Source organism: Trypanosoma equiperdum, assembly GCF_001457755.1.
Source record: "Trypanosoma equiperdum strain OVI genome assembly, contig: ctg_1858, whole genome shotgun sequence".
Lineage (NCBI taxonomy): Eukaryota > Euglenozoa > Kinetoplastea > Trypanosomatida > Trypanosomatidae > Trypanosoma > Trypanosoma equiperdum.
The window spans coordinates 17,100-32,893 of NW_027123902.1; the positions used below are offsets into that span (position 1 = coordinate 17,100).

Sequence of the window (15,794 nt, forward strand, 5' to 3'; positions counted from 1 at the left end):
GCTATAAACGTTTACACATGACTCTCCCTTACGACATTTAAATTCTTTTTTGTTAGGCATGCACAAGGCTTAACCCACCGTCCACTTTGATGATGGAACCGGTGATGTACTGCGCGCTTCCAGATACCAAAAATATGACAGCATCTGCGATTTGTTCTGCTGATGCCTCACGTCGTCCCAAAGGAACCTTTCGCCGCCATTTATCCTTTTCCTCCTCTCCCATAGCAACTGGAAGGAGGGACACGCCGGGTGCCACACCGTTAACACGAATGCCGTAAGGGGCCAACTCCAGCGCTGCCGACTGCGTCAGACCAACCAATGCGTGTTTACCCATGTTGTACAGGGAGAAGGCCATGCATGGCTGATCCACCATGGCATCGCAGAGATTCACAATGGAAAGATTCGACGACGTACAGTTCGGGTTTGTACCCTTTTGCCTTTGGGCGAACGACATTGTTAGTAGGAACGGTGCGATGGCGTTTGTGCCAATCAGCTCTGCCACCTGCGTTTCGACTGTTTTTCCATTTGAATTATCCTCATGGTCCCCTTGAACGAGTGGTGTCGGATAGAATGCTGAGGCATTGTTGACCAGCACGTCGCAGCGGCCGAAGGCACGGAAACAGCTGTTTATAATTTCCTCGCAGCTCGCAGGCAACACATTACTGTTTGTGAGGTCAGCCTGACACACCACAGCTGTGTTGCTGCGCTCCTTGTTCAGCTCGTCTGCGAGGCTCACCGCAGCTTCAGCAGAATTGTGGTAGTGAATCACAACACGGTAGCCTGTTTGGTGGAGCTTCACGGCAATCGCCCGCCCGATGCGCTTCGCTGCCCCGGTGACAACTGCAGCCGGAGCTTCCATTACGCCTTTGAGTCGGAATAAGGGGTATGTTGGACTTTTTCTCTTCTTTTTTACAGCCACAGAGATACTGGCTCCTTGAACGATATTATTTATGCGCCACTTCTCTCCACCTTCCAAATAGGGGTCGTGTATAGGAGCGAAAATAATAGTAGGTGAGAATATAACAACAGAACCAACCCACTCATACATTCTTCTGTAAAACTGGGGTGGATGCACACCGTTGCACTCGCGTAGGTGTAGCAGCACGAGTTTAATTGTGTGTGTGTGTCGGAAACAAGGGAATTTATATTCAGTGCAATACATGTTCAAAAAAACCGAAAGCACAAAAAGGAAGCAAAGTAGAAACCGCACCAACAACAACTCTTTGGTGAGAGGTAGCACACGAATACAAAAATGATATATGGTTACTGAGGTTAAGTCAACGAAATGAATGACCAGATGAGGGCATTTAGCGAAGTAGAGGTGTTCGCAAGCAATAGCGAAGCAAAGAGGACAAAGGAAAAGAGAACATCCCTTTTCTCACATTCCGTATAGCAACATTTTATTTTGGTACCATTTCCCCCCTCTCCCCCTCCATCCTTACACATTCTCCCCAGCTTCTATCCCCTTTGTTTTCTTCTTTCGTCTCGATCCCCTACGTGATTCAATCACCTTCGTTACACAGAGACACAGACACACGCACACAATCACCAGCTAAGATCCAACCATCACCATCCAGGTCATGAAAAGATAAAAGAGACCAACAGGGTATACAACTAGCATTTCGCGATCAGGCGAGACACAACCGCGGAAGGAGCACAGCGCGGCCCAGCAACACCAAACCCACACAAAGGACGAAACAACCAATGAAACCCAAAAGCTTGGAATCAACACACCAATGATAGCACCAACACAAAGTGGTGCCATGCAGTAACCCATCACACATACCGTTTGGAAAAAGGAGATGGGACTGCCTAGAAATTTCGCGTTGAGTGTTACGAGCGCGGCACCCACCCAAACGAGCACAAACACAGCAGAGAATATGAGCCCCCCCTGATGCTCCCCAGCGGATAAAGCCAATATAATGGCAAGTGTTAAGGAGAACAACAAGGGTCCCCAGAGCTCCCAGTCCCGCAAGTCACTCTTCGATCCCAACGGAGGGATGAGAACGGCAAGCAGCTTTCGTCCAATAGCAAAGAAGTCCCGCTTGATGGTCTCAAGGACGGGTTCGTCCAGCGTGGAGTGGGCATACGGTGAAGGAACCTCTCCAACCTGCTGTGACATAATCCCCTTCCTCTTCTTTTTATTCTTCTCTCCTGCCCTCTTTTAGATTTTTCACCGTTTGCAAATAAATAAATAAATATGTATATGTAAGCGTGTGTCGTCGCGCCGCCTGTGCTTTTGCCACTACCGTCGATAACTCTTATTCCCTTTTCAAATTTCCTCTTTCCCGTACTGCTTTACGCGTAAAAATTGGACCTAATCGTCTATTTTGTTTGCCTGTTTGCTAATGCAAACTTTCACTCCTTCCTTTTTGCTATCTAATTCTTCTTAAACTTCTCCCTTCCGCACCGCTTATGACTGTTGAAACCGTGGGAGCAAAAAAAAGGATAAATATTACGAACAGAAAGTTATGGGTAAGGTTGAAAGTCCAAGAAGAGACAAAAAAGGAAAGTGTTTTTAAAGATGTGAGTGAGTGAGTAAACAAGCAGACGAGAGTATCATCCTCTTGTACTCCCAACTGTTTCTAGGTACGGGTCGCTTCTGCTTCTCTCTGCAGCCCATGCTTCCACCTGCTGCTGAAGCACCAACAGTTCCCCTCCCCGCCGCCTTCTCTCAACAATACCGATAAAAACAATGACAAACAGTGCCAAGGTTGCAGGGAGAATTAAGTAGGACCACTCCACACCACTGAACTGAAGCGTTATAGCTTCAAATGAGTACATTCTTCCCTTCTTTCCGGCACTGTGAAAGGCATCATTTACCTTCTGGAAACGATTTCGATACTCCCGTGCGTATTGTCTTGGACAAATCACATCTCGTCGGTTCCACCGGTCTCTGGACGATGTGGTGAGAAACCGCTTCACGCTGCGAGTTATGTAAGACGCTTCCCGGAGAGGCAAATTAGCCTTGGAAGCTGTTGGTTCTCTCCTCACTTCCCTTTCTTCTGTAATCACCTGCTTTCCTTTTGCAATCGTGTGTTTGCCTCTACGTGAAGTGCATTCCTTCCACATACACGGGCTGAAACAAGATACCCCCAATCCGTTTATTGTTCTGCTGCATTGCCTCATCGGTTACTACTAAAACCAGGGCAATATCTCACCCAAACACAAAATGCAAGAGGAGAGAAAAAAGGCGGATGGGGCAATGGGGCACCAATATTCGACGAATATATACAATATGCATACAACATATATATATATATGAGCCCTCATCATGCTACAGCCTGCTTACGACCATCCTACAGCTTTTACCCTCCATTCCTTTAAACCACCCGTGTCAACCGAATTAACGAAACGGACTATCCACTCACTGTTGCGTCTCACCGAAACATCCTGTCGTCGTTGGACGACTTTCGCGTGGTGTACGTCATGTATGATGCGCCTAGTAGGATCAGAATGCAGAGTGGCACGGAGGGCCCAAGTTTTGGCTTCCGTTTCGGGCGGAGCCGCTTCTGGCTTAGAGTCAATTTACTCTGGAGCACGGGAGTAGTTGTGGTAGAGTAATGAACGGCAGATGCGAACGATAAACATTTGCCTTGCGACAATGATGTGATGACCCCAGGTATTCGAGTCATTTTTCTTTGCGTAACACGCCAAAGACCACAGTTGCGGCGTCAATGTTTGCTACACCTCACAGGGGGAGAAACAAACCGCAGAATGCAGATTAAGACAACCGATGGTCAAAAGGCGAAACGCGTTAGCAGGCGCTTGCACAACAGCAACAGTGGGGCCCCGTTTAACAGTAGCAAGTTACAGCATAACGCAAAGAAAGATAATACGGTACAGCACATATCCACAAATGTGTGTACATAGTAGGGCAGCCAAACACCTTCATGCGCTTTATTCCGCAGACACCCCCGCTTAATGTCCATATCTCACCATCAGCAAAAATATCAATACAATCGTCGCCATGGCAGTCCACCAAACCGTCCCAAGTTCCACCCGCGGCGTTTGATATGCCCTTACCGCATCAAACTCCCCCAGAGGAGGCGGCGGTGCCACCACTCCACGTATTGATTCTCCATAGCTGTCACTTTGTAACACCGCCATCCGCTGCTGCGCCGCCACGTAATGCTCCGGCAGCTCGTCATTTCGCGGGTCGTCGCGCATGTCTCGCTCGAAGAGTGGCCGGGCCCCGTGAGGGGTTGTGATGGTGGGCCCTTCGTAAAGATGTGAGGGCGGCCGGCCACACATCCGGTCCAACTCGCGCTGCTTCTCCGCGAGTTGTGCGTGGTGTGGAGAAGATGTGAAGTCCTGTACAGTACCGAGTGGTGTGTACGGCCGGCCCCGAGCAAAAGAGCGCCTCCACGTTAAAACTGCACCCTCACAGAAAAGTGTGGACCCACGGCGTCGCATCACTCGGTGCTTCCAACTAGCGTTAATCGTTGCGTTTCTTCCTGCGTCGAGATGCAGCCTCTGTGGCCTTCAGCCCACGGGTGGTGACGGCTGGAAGAACCCACCTAAATAAGAAGGTGAAGTGCAAGGTTAAACGCCACCGCCCTGTCTCCAACTGTATGCAAAGAGTGGATTGAAAACGGTAAAGGAGTGAGAAGCGGGAAGAAATTAGGATCAGTTATAATTGACAACAGCCAAAAACCACGATGCGTAAAAACAGTGCAGAGGGACAACGAAGGAATATGAGGGGAGAGGCAACTCCCCGAGGCATGGGGGGGGGGGTCGTTATGGCTCCCACAACACTGCGAATACGAGCCACTCCAACATCAGAAAAGGAAAACAGCCAGAGTGTTTCCATTCGCGCGAAGTCACAACAACACGCATAAGAATACAAGCTAGCAGTTGCTCCTCCTCACACCTTTTCTTCAGCACCACTATTATTGCTCTCGTGTCCATGTCGCTCCGCCTGCTTCCGCGCCCACTCAAGCACAACTTCTCTTTTACGTTCCTCCTGTGTTCCAGAAAGAACAATGAACCACACAGGTACTGCAAAAACCGCCACGATGACCAAAAAACCACTCACCTCGCGACTACTTTGCCAACTGGAGAAATCACACGGGGTTTCAACGGGACGAACGCGGTTGGGGGCATTGCCGAATGGACGCCGTGCACCGTGCCTGTAGATAAGTAACCATGACGCCGTCATCTTACAAGCACATCGCCTCATCTTCGCGGTTGTTAAAACCACACTGATATGTTGCGAATGGGAAGAAGAGAAGGAGAGTCAGGGGAGGAAAACTGAAAAAAAAAGAAAAAAAAAAGAGTTCATTGAAACAATAGAAAGCTGAAGAAGGGACAAGGGGGAAGGAAAGGGGAAATGAAAAACATAAAAGTCAGCTGGAGCGGCAGTTTGTAAAGCCTGCTTCCGTCCTTTTCATCCGTCCGCTAGTGGTGACCAACGCTTTACGCGACAACCGACTTTCTTGCCGTGTGTGTCAAAATATATACATATATATTTTTAAATGTCTCGCTAAGTTTCCTGTAGCAGAAAAAAATTTTAACATCGTTACGTTCACACACATGACCTGCGGCCACGAGAAATATATATATATATATATAACAGTAGTGGCGGCGGCAGTTAAAAAAAAAAAATAGGCGGAAACGGCGTGACATTGGAAGATCTGTGCGCTAAAAAGAAAAAAACGGAGGGTGCAGAAGCTAATGCACTGCAGGCCCGGGAGAACGACAGAGGCGCATGCACACGTCAAGGTTAATCTAAAAATAATAATAATAATAATAATCAGGAATACAACAAGTCATGGAAACCATTATAACAATACGTTGAATCATTCGTCTGTTCTACGTGCTACACATAATATAAGAGGAAATATAACAGGTGCGGACTCATCTCCGCACCGAGAGCGCTATCAACAGAAGCCCCATTCGTCTCTGCACACCCTGGTACAGTACAGGCAAACACGTAATGCCACCCAACACAGGAAATATGAACCTAAATATAAGCAATGAGCAAGAAGGAGTAAGAAATATCTGTGGAGGACGAAACGCCGGACACACTGACCAGCAAAGAGTTGGATGGGACTCCTTGGTTCCACACTCATTTGAATCAGGAGTTCAAAGCACACGCATACACAGACAGGTGTAGAGAGAACATTCGGGTGGAAATTAGATGCACATGCCCCACCTTTACGTCCAAAAGGAGTATAAGAAAGGAGAAGTTAATCATGTGCTACCCGCTGCTACGTGAAGCAGCGGCCCCTTCCACAACTGCCATGAAATTTTTCACTTCATTAGTCCCTAGAGAGTTGAGCAGCTCCCTGAACTTCGAAGAGGTGCTCAAGGCAAGGTCACGGGGGGCACCACACTCGGCAACCACGCCATTATCCATGACAATGATCTTATCATACTGCGCCACAGTGTGAAGTCTGTGGGCAATTGTTATAACAGTATGGTTAGCGAAGGCAGTCCTCACGGTGTTCTGGATCTGCTTGTCAAGTGCGTGATCAATATTAGCGGTTGCCTCGTCCATGAGAATGAAGGCACTGTCACGCTTCAGTAGGGCACGGGCAAGGCAAAGAAGCTGACGTTGGCCAACGCTGTAGTTCAAACCTCCTTCCTGCACACGAGCTTCAATACCACCACTCTCCGCAGCCACGTGTCCACGCATTCCCACCAACTCCAGTGCGCGCCACACCTCTTCTGGTGTAGCCTGGCTGAAGGGATCGAGGTTGGATGCCACCGTCCCATCGAACAGCACCGGATCTTGTGGGATCATTGAGAACAGCTGACGCAACTCGCGCAGTCCATACGATGCTATTGGGCGGCCAGAAACAATAATCTCACCACCACACGTATCAACCATCCTCATAAAAGTGAGCAGCAGGGTCGACTTGCCACTCCCAGTGCGGCCAACGATGCCCACCTTCTGCCCAGGGTTCACACGAAAAGAGACTTTGTTCAACACAAGCGGCAACCCGTCACGGTAGCGCAGGTCCACATCACGAAACTCCACCCAGCCTGGTACTACGTTTCTTTCGACTGGACCATTTACTGGCACATGTACCGCAGTCGTCGTGGCACTTGACGCTTTTGGTCTCGGTGTCGTTTCCTCCGCTTTCTTCGCCGCCCGAACGAGTTCGTCTAGTTCAGGCATGTCCTCGTTCTCAATGTTGTCTGTATAGTATAGGATACGCTCAACGCTATTCATATCAGCCTCCATCGAACCGCACATACGCACGAGCCAGTTCAGAGCAGCTGTTGTCATCAGCGCCATTGTAAGACTGAGAGACACGAGGGCAATGTCGTGTGAATCAACACCCAACATCGCTCCAATGACACCAGTAAGAGCGATGACCAGAATAACCACAGTATTCAGAAACTCCACACGCAAGCCAATCCACCGATTTGCTGCATTCTCTAGAAGTGAGGAGGCGTAGACAAGGTCGATGTACTCTAGTGCTTTCTTCATAATCGCAGTCTGACAACCATATGCCGATATCGTGCTAGAGCCGACAAGCGCTTCACCCACTAATGACATTAAGGGCGCCTTTGCGGTGCTTCCAACACGCCGGATTTCCCTGTTGGAGGCACTGTAGAACAAAGTTAGCCTATAGTATACGTAGCAGACTGGGATTAGGGCAACAAGGACGTAGGGTTGTGATCCGATATACACCGCTATCGCCGATATAATCGAAAATGTCACCTGCATCAAAAATATGAACGTCATTGGAAGTGAGTTGTCAAGCCGGTCAATATCACGGCTGAATCGGTTTACAATGCGGCCCAGAGGTGTCGTATCGAAGAATGACATTTTTCCAGTGGAAATAGATCGTAGAAGAAACCTGTGGAGGGTACGTGATCCGTGGCGCATCGAACCAAACGTCGTTGTGTAGCGCAGTGGTACGGAAATAGTCCCAGCGATAACAATGCCCAAGTACACGTACAAATTCGTTGTTTCATCAAGTTTGAACTTATTAGTAGACCACATAGACAACCACAGATTAGCTGCTACGGTAAGTAACTCTGTGAAGAAGTAGGTAAAAATAACCAACAAAGCTTTGCATCCGCCGCCACATGCACCAACATACCTCTTGTATGTTTTCCACGGCACAGACCCAACAGCTTTCTCTTCCATCAGGGTGAGCCGTCCATCCACAGCCTCCGTATTCTTCTTTTCACCACCCTCATTTCCACCATCTTGCGTGGGCTCGTTGCCATTCGAGTGTACCGGCTTGCCATCCAGTATATCACTTTCGTCTACCTCCCTGTCACTTGATCCCTCGTGTTTTCTCTCACAGCCCTCAGCAGCAAGCTTTTTGCATAAAGGTGATCGCATAAAGTCCTTGCTCTCCCCAGCGAATTTCACGGTGCCATCCTCCATGGCAACCACAAAATCAGCGTGTGGTAAGACATGCAACTGATGTGTCGCCAGCACCCGAGTCTTACATGCCAAATGGCCCAGAATCAAATCCCGTACGATTAGTTCGCCCACATGCGCATCGAGTGCGGAAAGAGGATCATCCAGTATATAAAAGTCGCGGTCAGCGTATACTGCGCGAGCAAGACTTACCCGCGCCTTTTGACCGCCGCTCAGGTTGATTCCTTTTTCTCCAATTTCTGTTTCCATCCCGGCAGGGAGCTGCTGCAAATCTGCCTCCAGTTGGCACACACGCACGGCTTTATGCAGTCGTTCTTCGTTTTCCGGAGTAAAAAAAAGGATGTTGTCGCGTAGCGTTGCATTCATGATCCACGGTTGTTGTGGAACGTATGCAAAGCTCTTCGCTGCTAACACACTGCCATGCGTCACCTCAAAGTTACCCAACAGCGTCTCTAGTAGTGTTGACTTACCACTTCCCGTGGCACCAAGCACAACAGTAAGTTTTCCCTTTGGCACCTCAATGCTAATGTCTCTAAGGAGTTTTTTCGGCCTTAGCTGGTAGCGCGCTTCTCCAACCTTTTTATTGACGCCTCGTGGAGTTTCTTCAGGCGACGGTTGTTTCTGGTTACCTCCGGGTCGCCCCGGAGGCTTTTCGTTCCCTGCTTGTGCGGAGCCTTCTCCCTCATCCTCGCTGTCAATCACCTCCAGAGGTGAAAGTGAATGCCGTTTAGGTTGGCATGCTCCACAGCAGCATAGCCGCGCCATTATACGACCACAAAGTGAGGTAACGACGGTGGGAATACGCGGTAGTTTTACTGGAAAGAGCGCTGTTACCTCCGCGTTGTCAAACACGGCAGCGGCTTCGCACCAGCACGGAGGGGCGTTCTTCTGTGTGGCAAGAAGTTCAGTAACGTCACCCACACCCTTCACGGTGTTCTCGCACTCGAGGAAGACAGAAACACGTTTCATTGAAATGACAAACTGCGTGACGGTCCTCAACGTCATGGGGAGCAACAGGAATGGCATGCGTATCACTGAAAGAAGCATCAGTGTTGGGAAAACGACTTCAGGTGTGAGCTTGTTACCGAGAAGATGGTACGTAACAAACACGATGGCGATCGTAAGCGGTGGCATCGCATTGTTAAGGAAGGACGTAAGTGTGTGGCACCGCTGCAGCCGCCTGAGGTACCTCAGCTCCGTGTCCCTTTGCTTCTCAATGGCCGCGATGAAGGAAGGTTCCCATGCCATGAATTTCACAATGCGAATACCAGAAATAAATTCGTTAGTGGCCTTCACGCGAGAGTCGGCAACTTTCATAATTTTCCGCTGTATTTTCATGGCTTGCCGTACGATGTATCCATTTAGGGTCAATGTTAGTGGGAGAACCACAACAGTAACCAGTGCGCTCCACCCAACCAAACTGTACAAGAGAAATGTCGACGCAATGAATATGACGGGTGAGCTCCATAGGTACAAGCATAACTGCACGAACTCGTTGGCACGCTCCACATCAGTAGTCAGCATGTTAAGGATACGCCCTGTGTTCATCTCTGGAAGAGCTAACGCCTTGGGAGATATAACGAAACACTTCTCCAGTATGACAGCCGACAGGGCGCTCCGCCAGCACAGTCCGCCCTTTATGCCCATGTGGTAGAACCAGTGTAACACAACGGATTGCACACAGTGAGCCACGAATAGGCCGAAGGCAAGAAGCATGCCTCTCCCCCACGTGTGTGAAGGGGCATCGAGGTATCGGACGTATTCCTTTAAAATCAACGGAACAGTGAGGGTTAGCAGGTCACCAAGGACTCTGAGAGGAAACTGCCATAGTATGATTCCCCGTTTTGCATTGAAAAGGTTGCGTGCAGCTGATATTCGCCCAGGGAATGCGAGTTGATCCACAACGTTAGCTGAGACCGACCCACAACCGAGCAGCTGCAAATCCTCCGGTTTCTCCATTGTGGAGTTGTTACTTGCTTCCGGAGGAAAAAGCACTTCACCGTGTACCGCGCCGCTAAAGAAAGGTGACACACCATTCTCGTGCTCGGAAAGCCGCTGCAGGGGTGGTGTTTGCCAGGTCACTGCGGCCATTACCTCTTTGTATCGGCCTGACTGAAGTACACCAACCCATCGTAGCGTCCCACGGCTCTGAGAATCTCCTCTCCTCGAAACCCCAGCCCCCACAATGGGATCCCACAGATGGCGGCGGTAGTAGCTTTCGGCCGTTACGGCTGAAAGTTGCCGACCGCATTTATGTGCTCTGTGATCACTTTGAGCTGTGGGAAGGCCCTCCAACGTTAACTCTTCTTTGACGGCCGTGCGGATGTACTTCTTTACCCATGTGTACGTTATCTTCTGAAGCCAATTCGCATTCTCCTCACCCCGAGCAACATACTCAACATCATCACCCCATATTTGCATCAGCCGTTGCTTCAACTCTGCATGTCGAGTATCATACTCATGTATCTTGTATTGTGTGTCGAGGTCGGTGTCTGCGTGATTCTCAGTTGGCTCCCCGCCAGACGTATTGATCGGATAATTGGTCTCAGTGTTATCGTCTAGCTTGATGTCACCCACAGGTGTTTTATTGGGGGTCATATGCACAGGCGGTCGACTTCACAAACTTCCGACGCAATTGCCTAACGAGCAAACAATGATAATCAATGGATGCTTCAATATTTTTTTTTGCTAGTTGATGGGCAAACGGAAAGTAGTCAGGACGCCCCAAAAGAAGTATACGCTTCCTCTTTCTTCCTTTTCCTCAGTTACTTCTTTACTACAGCGAGTTGTGTCTCCAAAAAATCAATAATAATAATAATGATAATACGAGAAATAAAAGAACGAAGAGCATATTAGTTTATACGAGAATCGTATCGTTCCTCCGCCAATGAAATGGAAGAGACCCACGTTGATGACAAGCAAACAAAAACGTTGGCGCGCCATGCGACGGGGATGCGAAACAACAACAACAGCTGGGGAGTGCTGCATCGGCATGTGAGTCCAAAGAGAGTGCACCCCGCAACTATCCATAGACTGATATACGAGAGGGGAAACTGCACACAAATGCAGGACGTATTGCTCTCACTCCCCTCACCGCCTCAAAGTGGGGTCAGCATCATTACAAGTACTGTTTAGCGCAGGTGAACAGAATTTGCCTTTCGTAAGGTATCTCCAGTTTAGCGAACAGAAGAAATTGGTGATGCACATCTGGGGTATTAAGGTGGTCCGACGACGGGAAAACACTGCCTATCAGAGGAGAAGTAGCTTATTGCCGCCACTACCGGAACCTACACGAGTTGTTTTTCGAGTCTCTGCATGACACACAACCACTCGTGCGGCGTGCGGCGTACGCACACGCGCTTAACGTTTCTCCAATTTCACAGTAGGCTTCGTTTCCACCGTACGGGCCAATGATAAGTTGCAAGTGATACCCCTTTTTCTGTACATCGATAAGAGCCTCTAATATGTAACGCATTCCTTCTTTAAAGCAAAAGTGAAAGAATGTTGGTCACGGGGGAACGTAGCTGTGGGTCGCCCACTGCAAGCGCCTCTGCGTCCTATCTTCAATATCCCTTCACACCCATTTCACCATTTCATTACCACTCACATTCCTATGTTTCCACCTCGACGTCCTCGACCTCCTCATCCCCACTTACATCTTCGTCCTCGTCCTCGTCCCCGCTCTCCGCTTGATCATCCACAAACCGAGATGCTCGCAAAGCCCCACGTTCGGATCGGAGCCGCTTCAACTCACGTTCCTTTTCGTAAGAGCCATCGAGCTTCTTCAGCACCTTTCCGTAGTGACGTAACAGTGATGCTACTGCTTCAATGGCTGCCTCGTCATTTGCTGACTCTTGCAGAGCCTTTCGAACTTTAAGGCGAAACTTTTCACCAGACTCTTCAGCACCTGCAGCACAAAGTTTCAATATCATCTGCAGCACTTGTAGCTCCTGCTCTGGCGTCACATTACATGTCATTTACGTGCAAATACCAGCTCTGCCGTTTCTCGGTCGTTTACTCGGTTTATTTGAGACTAAACACACACGGAGGTCGGCACTTTAGGAAGTGCAACTAGGTGTCGTTTCACGCCGTCCCGCGCGCCTTCACCGCGTTTCTCTTGATTCCTTTGAGGAAGATGCTGTCCTACTGAGCTAGCACTTGCAATCAAAGAGTCGAACAAAATAATAGAGGAGAATTACCTCGAACAGAAAAGGTCTCAGCGCTTAACTTATCTCCTCTCTTCCTCACACATCAGTTATCATATTGAGCTACCCGCCGTGCAGACATCAGCAACGAGAGTACACTGAAGACAACCAATACGGCAGCCGCAACCAAGTGCATATCTCTCCATAACAACCATTATCCCACTGAGATCACGTTCGGCCAAAGAAATGCAAGACTTCACGACCGATGACAGTGGAACATTACCACTGGCAACATGCACGAGCAACTCTCTCCCTCTCCGCTTCTTAACATTTACCAGCATCACCACCACCACCTCGCTAGAAAGCAACTGTGCTTCCAATGTCCCTCTGAGGCGTCATTAGTGCTCTCACCGCAACAACATTCGCTGTTAGGCGAAGGGTGAAGGACTCTCCACGCTGCCCCTGCTTCCTTCACCTGTGCTTAGAACGCGTTGTGACGCACGTAATGTAAAGCTGCCACACACCTCCGTTCCTGCGCGGTGTCGCCTTCACATCGCGCCTCCTTGCATTCTTGCTCAAATATGGTAACCGCTTGCCGCACATCTCCGCTCCACAAAAGAGCCCAGCCAACAAACACGCGGGACTTTCGCTCCGTCACAGCGTCATTAAGCTCCGCGGCGGTTTCACGAAGAAGCAAAGCGCACCGCAGCGCTTTATCCACGCGACGAAGTGATGCCCATCCACCACCAATTGTCTGGAGCAACGCTAATTTAAAGCGTGAGGCGCATTGGCGCGCCTGCTCATAATGCGCACGAAACGCCCAGGTCAAACACATGTCCAAAAATACGCGACCACGCGACGAGGGTAACGCAACAAAACATGGCAAGACTGTGGAAGAAGTGCCCACGCAGAAAAGACACAGCTCCGCTTTACCACCACTACAGTTAATTGTGTATGCTTGCAACTCGCCAACGCCTGCGCGCGCCAACATGCGCGGCACCTCCGTTTCACCTAACACAAATGTTGCCTGTGCGGCTAGAGAATGGTACACGTAGTCGTTGATGTTGCTGCATATCGCCTCAGCTTCGTTACCCCTCATTCTGACATGCTTGCGCACCTCCTCAAGTACGGCAATGGCACTGCACGAGTCTTGTAAGAGCACAATCGCACCACAAGCCATGATGTGCGGCCTCAGCAACAAAAAAAAAAATGGGGTACAAACGGGATAAGGGGCAAACGTGAGATTCGCAAACGGGGAGAGGTTAAAGTTAAATACCAGGAATTTTCTCAAATTACTCACGATCCAAATCTGAAAAAAAGACTTCACAGCTACATATACGCATCTTGTGGCGAGATTACCCACCCACACATATCCCAATTCCCCTTCGCCGTCAGCGGGAATGCGGTCGACAGAAACAGGCAACCACGAGAACGACTGGCTCCAGAGATAATTAAAAAGCGGACAGCGGAGAAACCGTGCGCCGCGTAATTCATTCCCGAGCCCCTGCACGCGCTGGGAGGGGTAATACGCATCTTAGGCAGCGAAGCATAAACAACAAAAACGCTTCATTCATCCATGGAGTGAAAACAAAAACGCCGAGAAATATACATGTCCCTCCCTTCCATCTCACCACCCGCCCCAACAGTCACCGGCTACACCAATCAAGAGGTGCGCTTGCCTCACTTTTGGACGGGTTGCAGTTCCTCATGTTGGGAATATGCCGAGACGAGCGTCAGCAGCACCGGCCGAAGGTAATTGAAGAGTATTCGAGCCGCACACCCCTCCACAACTAAACAGCAGTTCTCACCGCTGCTTTCATTTTTGCCAGCAACAATCGTCACAGAGCTGCATTCACGTCTAGTCAATAGCGGCTCCTCACCGAAGGCATCCCCGACGGTAAATTCCTTCCCACCTACTCGAGCACCTGCACAGCCAATAACACTAAAAACACCCGAGACGACGAGGAACAGCCCCTTGAAGGGATCACCCTTTGCAATAACTTCCTCCCCTTCTTCGAACACGCGGGACACAGAACAACAGCAGGTGCGTAACCTCGTCCACACATCGACTGCTTGAAGCAATGTGTTGTATTTTAGTGTGCTATAGTGTGCAGCCACACGGCGTGCCCAAACAGCACGCAGTGCGCCACAGTGTTCAATAGGAATGGCGTACACCACGCCACGCTCAACCTCTTGAAGAAGATTTTGACTAAAGAGTATGTCACCGTGTGTATCACCGAAAAAGTCACCACGACGCATCTCGAAGCCACGCGCTTCAGCTGCGGCGCGGATGACACCAGATTTAAGCAGAAATAGGTGAATGCCGTCGCCGAGTAGTCCCCTACTGCGCGTAATAACTTCCGTTGTGGACATCGTGCGAGCATACAGCACAAACGTGCTGACCTCCTCCTCAGACATCACATCACCTATGCCGGTCTCCGACTCCACAAGGCGCCTCAGCAATTGCTGTTCTTTAACGGTCTTACGATCAAGAAAAGGCATACGCCGTATCATATCCGAAGGTTCCTGCGGAAGTTTCGGCGGCTGCCGAGGGGTGGCAGCGTTTTTTTCCTGTTGTTTGTTAATGGCTGCAACGAGGTGGCAGGCAACTGCATCGGTATCATAGTGTACCTCTTGAATACGGGTATTTTCTTTCAGTAGCTCTAGAAAATGATGGGCAGCCAACGTTCCGAGTGGTTGGCCCCGTACATCAATCACTCGAAGTGACGGATGCGTCGCGGCTATTGAGCACAACGCAGAGATCACATCGTTCCCCTTCACACCGTCATACTGGTACGTGTCCGCGAGGAACAGTGAAGTGAGGTTCGAAAGGTCAAGAACTTCAAGGAAGGGTAACTCACGAACCACGTCTAATATAGCTAACAACCCACGAGCTCCCACATGTATACGGGCAGCTGAGCCGTCCCTCTCGTTATTTGCAATGAAAGGGGTCAACCGAAACACGCGATGAAATGCCAGTGGTGTAACCGACTCACGCTCTCTTTGGCGCTCCACCGTATCGCCCTCTATTTCCTGTAGATCTTCTACCTTTACGCCGCGCTGATGGGCCTCTTCCGTCACTCGCGATTGCCACGCCTTGTCATCCTCCGTGAGTAATGCAAGCATCTCCCTACTCGGCTTGCCAACGCCATGCGCACCGCAGCGATGCATATACAGCGCATACAGTTGATTTTGATCTGGAGCAAAAACAGTCCACATGTTTTGACGGCAAGTATAGATGGACCGAGAGAACGACTACAAGACGGGGGGCCTCCTCTAACGATATATATATATATATA

At 49.7% G+C, this 15,794-nt stretch overlaps 10 protein-coding genes across 10 annotated transcripts; all 10 read right to left on the bottom strand.

Moving 5' to 3' along the window:
* Window positions 1-52: 52 nt before the first annotated feature.
* Window positions 53-859, bottom strand: TEOVI_000643200 (pteridine reductase; the record flags this gene model as incomplete). The annotated part of the gene is made up of 1 exon (XM_067223371.1): window positions 53-859. One exon carries the CDS (start codon window positions 857-859, stop codon window positions 53-55), a length of 807 nt encoding a protein of 268 aa, XP_067079472.1.
* A 693-nt stretch (window positions 860-1,552) lies between these two features.
* Window positions 1,553-2,122, bottom strand: TEOVI_000643300 (terbinafine resistance locus protein (yip1), putative; the record flags this gene model as incomplete). Its single annotated transcript, XM_067223372.1, has 1 exon — window positions 1,553-2,122. One exon carries the CDS (start codon window positions 2,120-2,122, stop codon window positions 1,553-1,555), a length of 570 nt encoding a protein of 189 aa, XP_067079473.1.
* A 437-nt stretch (window positions 2,123-2,559) lies between these two features.
* On the bottom strand, window positions 2,560-3,129 carry TEOVI_000643400 (uncharacterized protein; the record flags this gene model as incomplete). Its single annotated transcript, XM_067223373.1, has 1 exon — window positions 2,560-3,129. The coding sequence occupies one exon, from the start codon at window positions 3,127-3,129 to the stop codon at window positions 2,560-2,562; it is 570 nt and encodes a 189-aa protein (XP_067079474.1).
* Window positions 3,130-3,380: 251 nt separating this feature from the next.
* On the bottom strand, window positions 3,381-3,635 carry TEOVI_000643500 (uncharacterized protein; the record flags this gene model as incomplete). The annotated part of the gene is made up of 1 exon (XM_067223374.1): window positions 3,381-3,635. The coding sequence occupies one exon, from the start codon at window positions 3,633-3,635 to the stop codon at window positions 3,381-3,383; it is 255 nt and encodes an 84-aa protein (XP_067079475.1).
* Window positions 3,636-3,921: 286 nt separating this feature from the next.
* Window positions 3,922-4,416, bottom strand: TEOVI_000643600 (uncharacterized protein; the record flags this gene model as incomplete). Its single annotated transcript, XM_067223375.1, has 1 exon — window positions 3,922-4,416. One exon carries the CDS (start codon window positions 4,414-4,416, stop codon window positions 3,922-3,924), a length of 495 nt encoding a protein of 164 aa, XP_067079476.1.
* Window positions 4,417-4,867: 451 nt separating this feature from the next.
* Window positions 4,868-5,182, bottom strand: TEOVI_000643700 (uncharacterized protein; the record flags this gene model as incomplete). The annotated part of the gene is made up of 1 exon (XM_067223376.1): window positions 4,868-5,182. One exon carries the CDS (start codon window positions 5,180-5,182, stop codon window positions 4,868-4,870), a length of 315 nt encoding a protein of 104 aa, XP_067079477.1.
* Window positions 5,183-6,202: 1,020 nt separating this feature from the next.
* On the bottom strand, window positions 6,203-10,948 carry TEOVI_000643800 (multidrug resistance protein A; the record flags this gene model as incomplete). The annotated part of the gene is made up of 1 exon (XM_067223377.1): window positions 6,203-10,948. One exon carries the CDS (start codon window positions 10,946-10,948, stop codon window positions 6,203-6,205), a length of 4,746 nt encoding a protein of 1,581 aa, XP_067079478.1.
* Window positions 10,949-11,961: 1,013 nt separating this feature from the next.
* TEOVI_000643900 (uncharacterized protein) lies at window positions 11,962-12,327 on the bottom strand (the record flags this gene model as incomplete). The annotated part of the gene is made up of 1 exon (XM_067223378.1): window positions 11,962-12,327. The coding sequence occupies one exon, from the start codon at window positions 12,325-12,327 to the stop codon at window positions 11,962-11,964; it is 366 nt and encodes a 121-aa protein (XP_067079479.1).
* Window positions 12,328-12,976: 649 nt separating this feature from the next.
* Window positions 12,977-13,675, bottom strand: TEOVI_000644000 (uncharacterized protein; the record flags this gene model as incomplete). Its single annotated transcript, XM_067223379.1, has 1 exon — window positions 12,977-13,675. The coding sequence occupies one exon, from the start codon at window positions 13,673-13,675 to the stop codon at window positions 12,977-12,979; it is 699 nt and encodes a 232-aa protein (XP_067079480.1).
* Window positions 13,676-14,175: 500 nt separating this feature from the next.
* TEOVI_000644100 (cyclic nucleotide-binding domain containing protein, putative) lies at window positions 14,176-15,714 on the bottom strand (the record flags this gene model as incomplete). The annotated part of the gene is made up of 1 exon (XM_067223380.1): window positions 14,176-15,714. The coding sequence occupies one exon, from the start codon at window positions 15,712-15,714 to the stop codon at window positions 14,176-14,178; it is 1,539 nt and encodes a 512-aa protein (XP_067079481.1).
* Window positions 15,715-15,794: the final 80 nt, after the last annotated feature.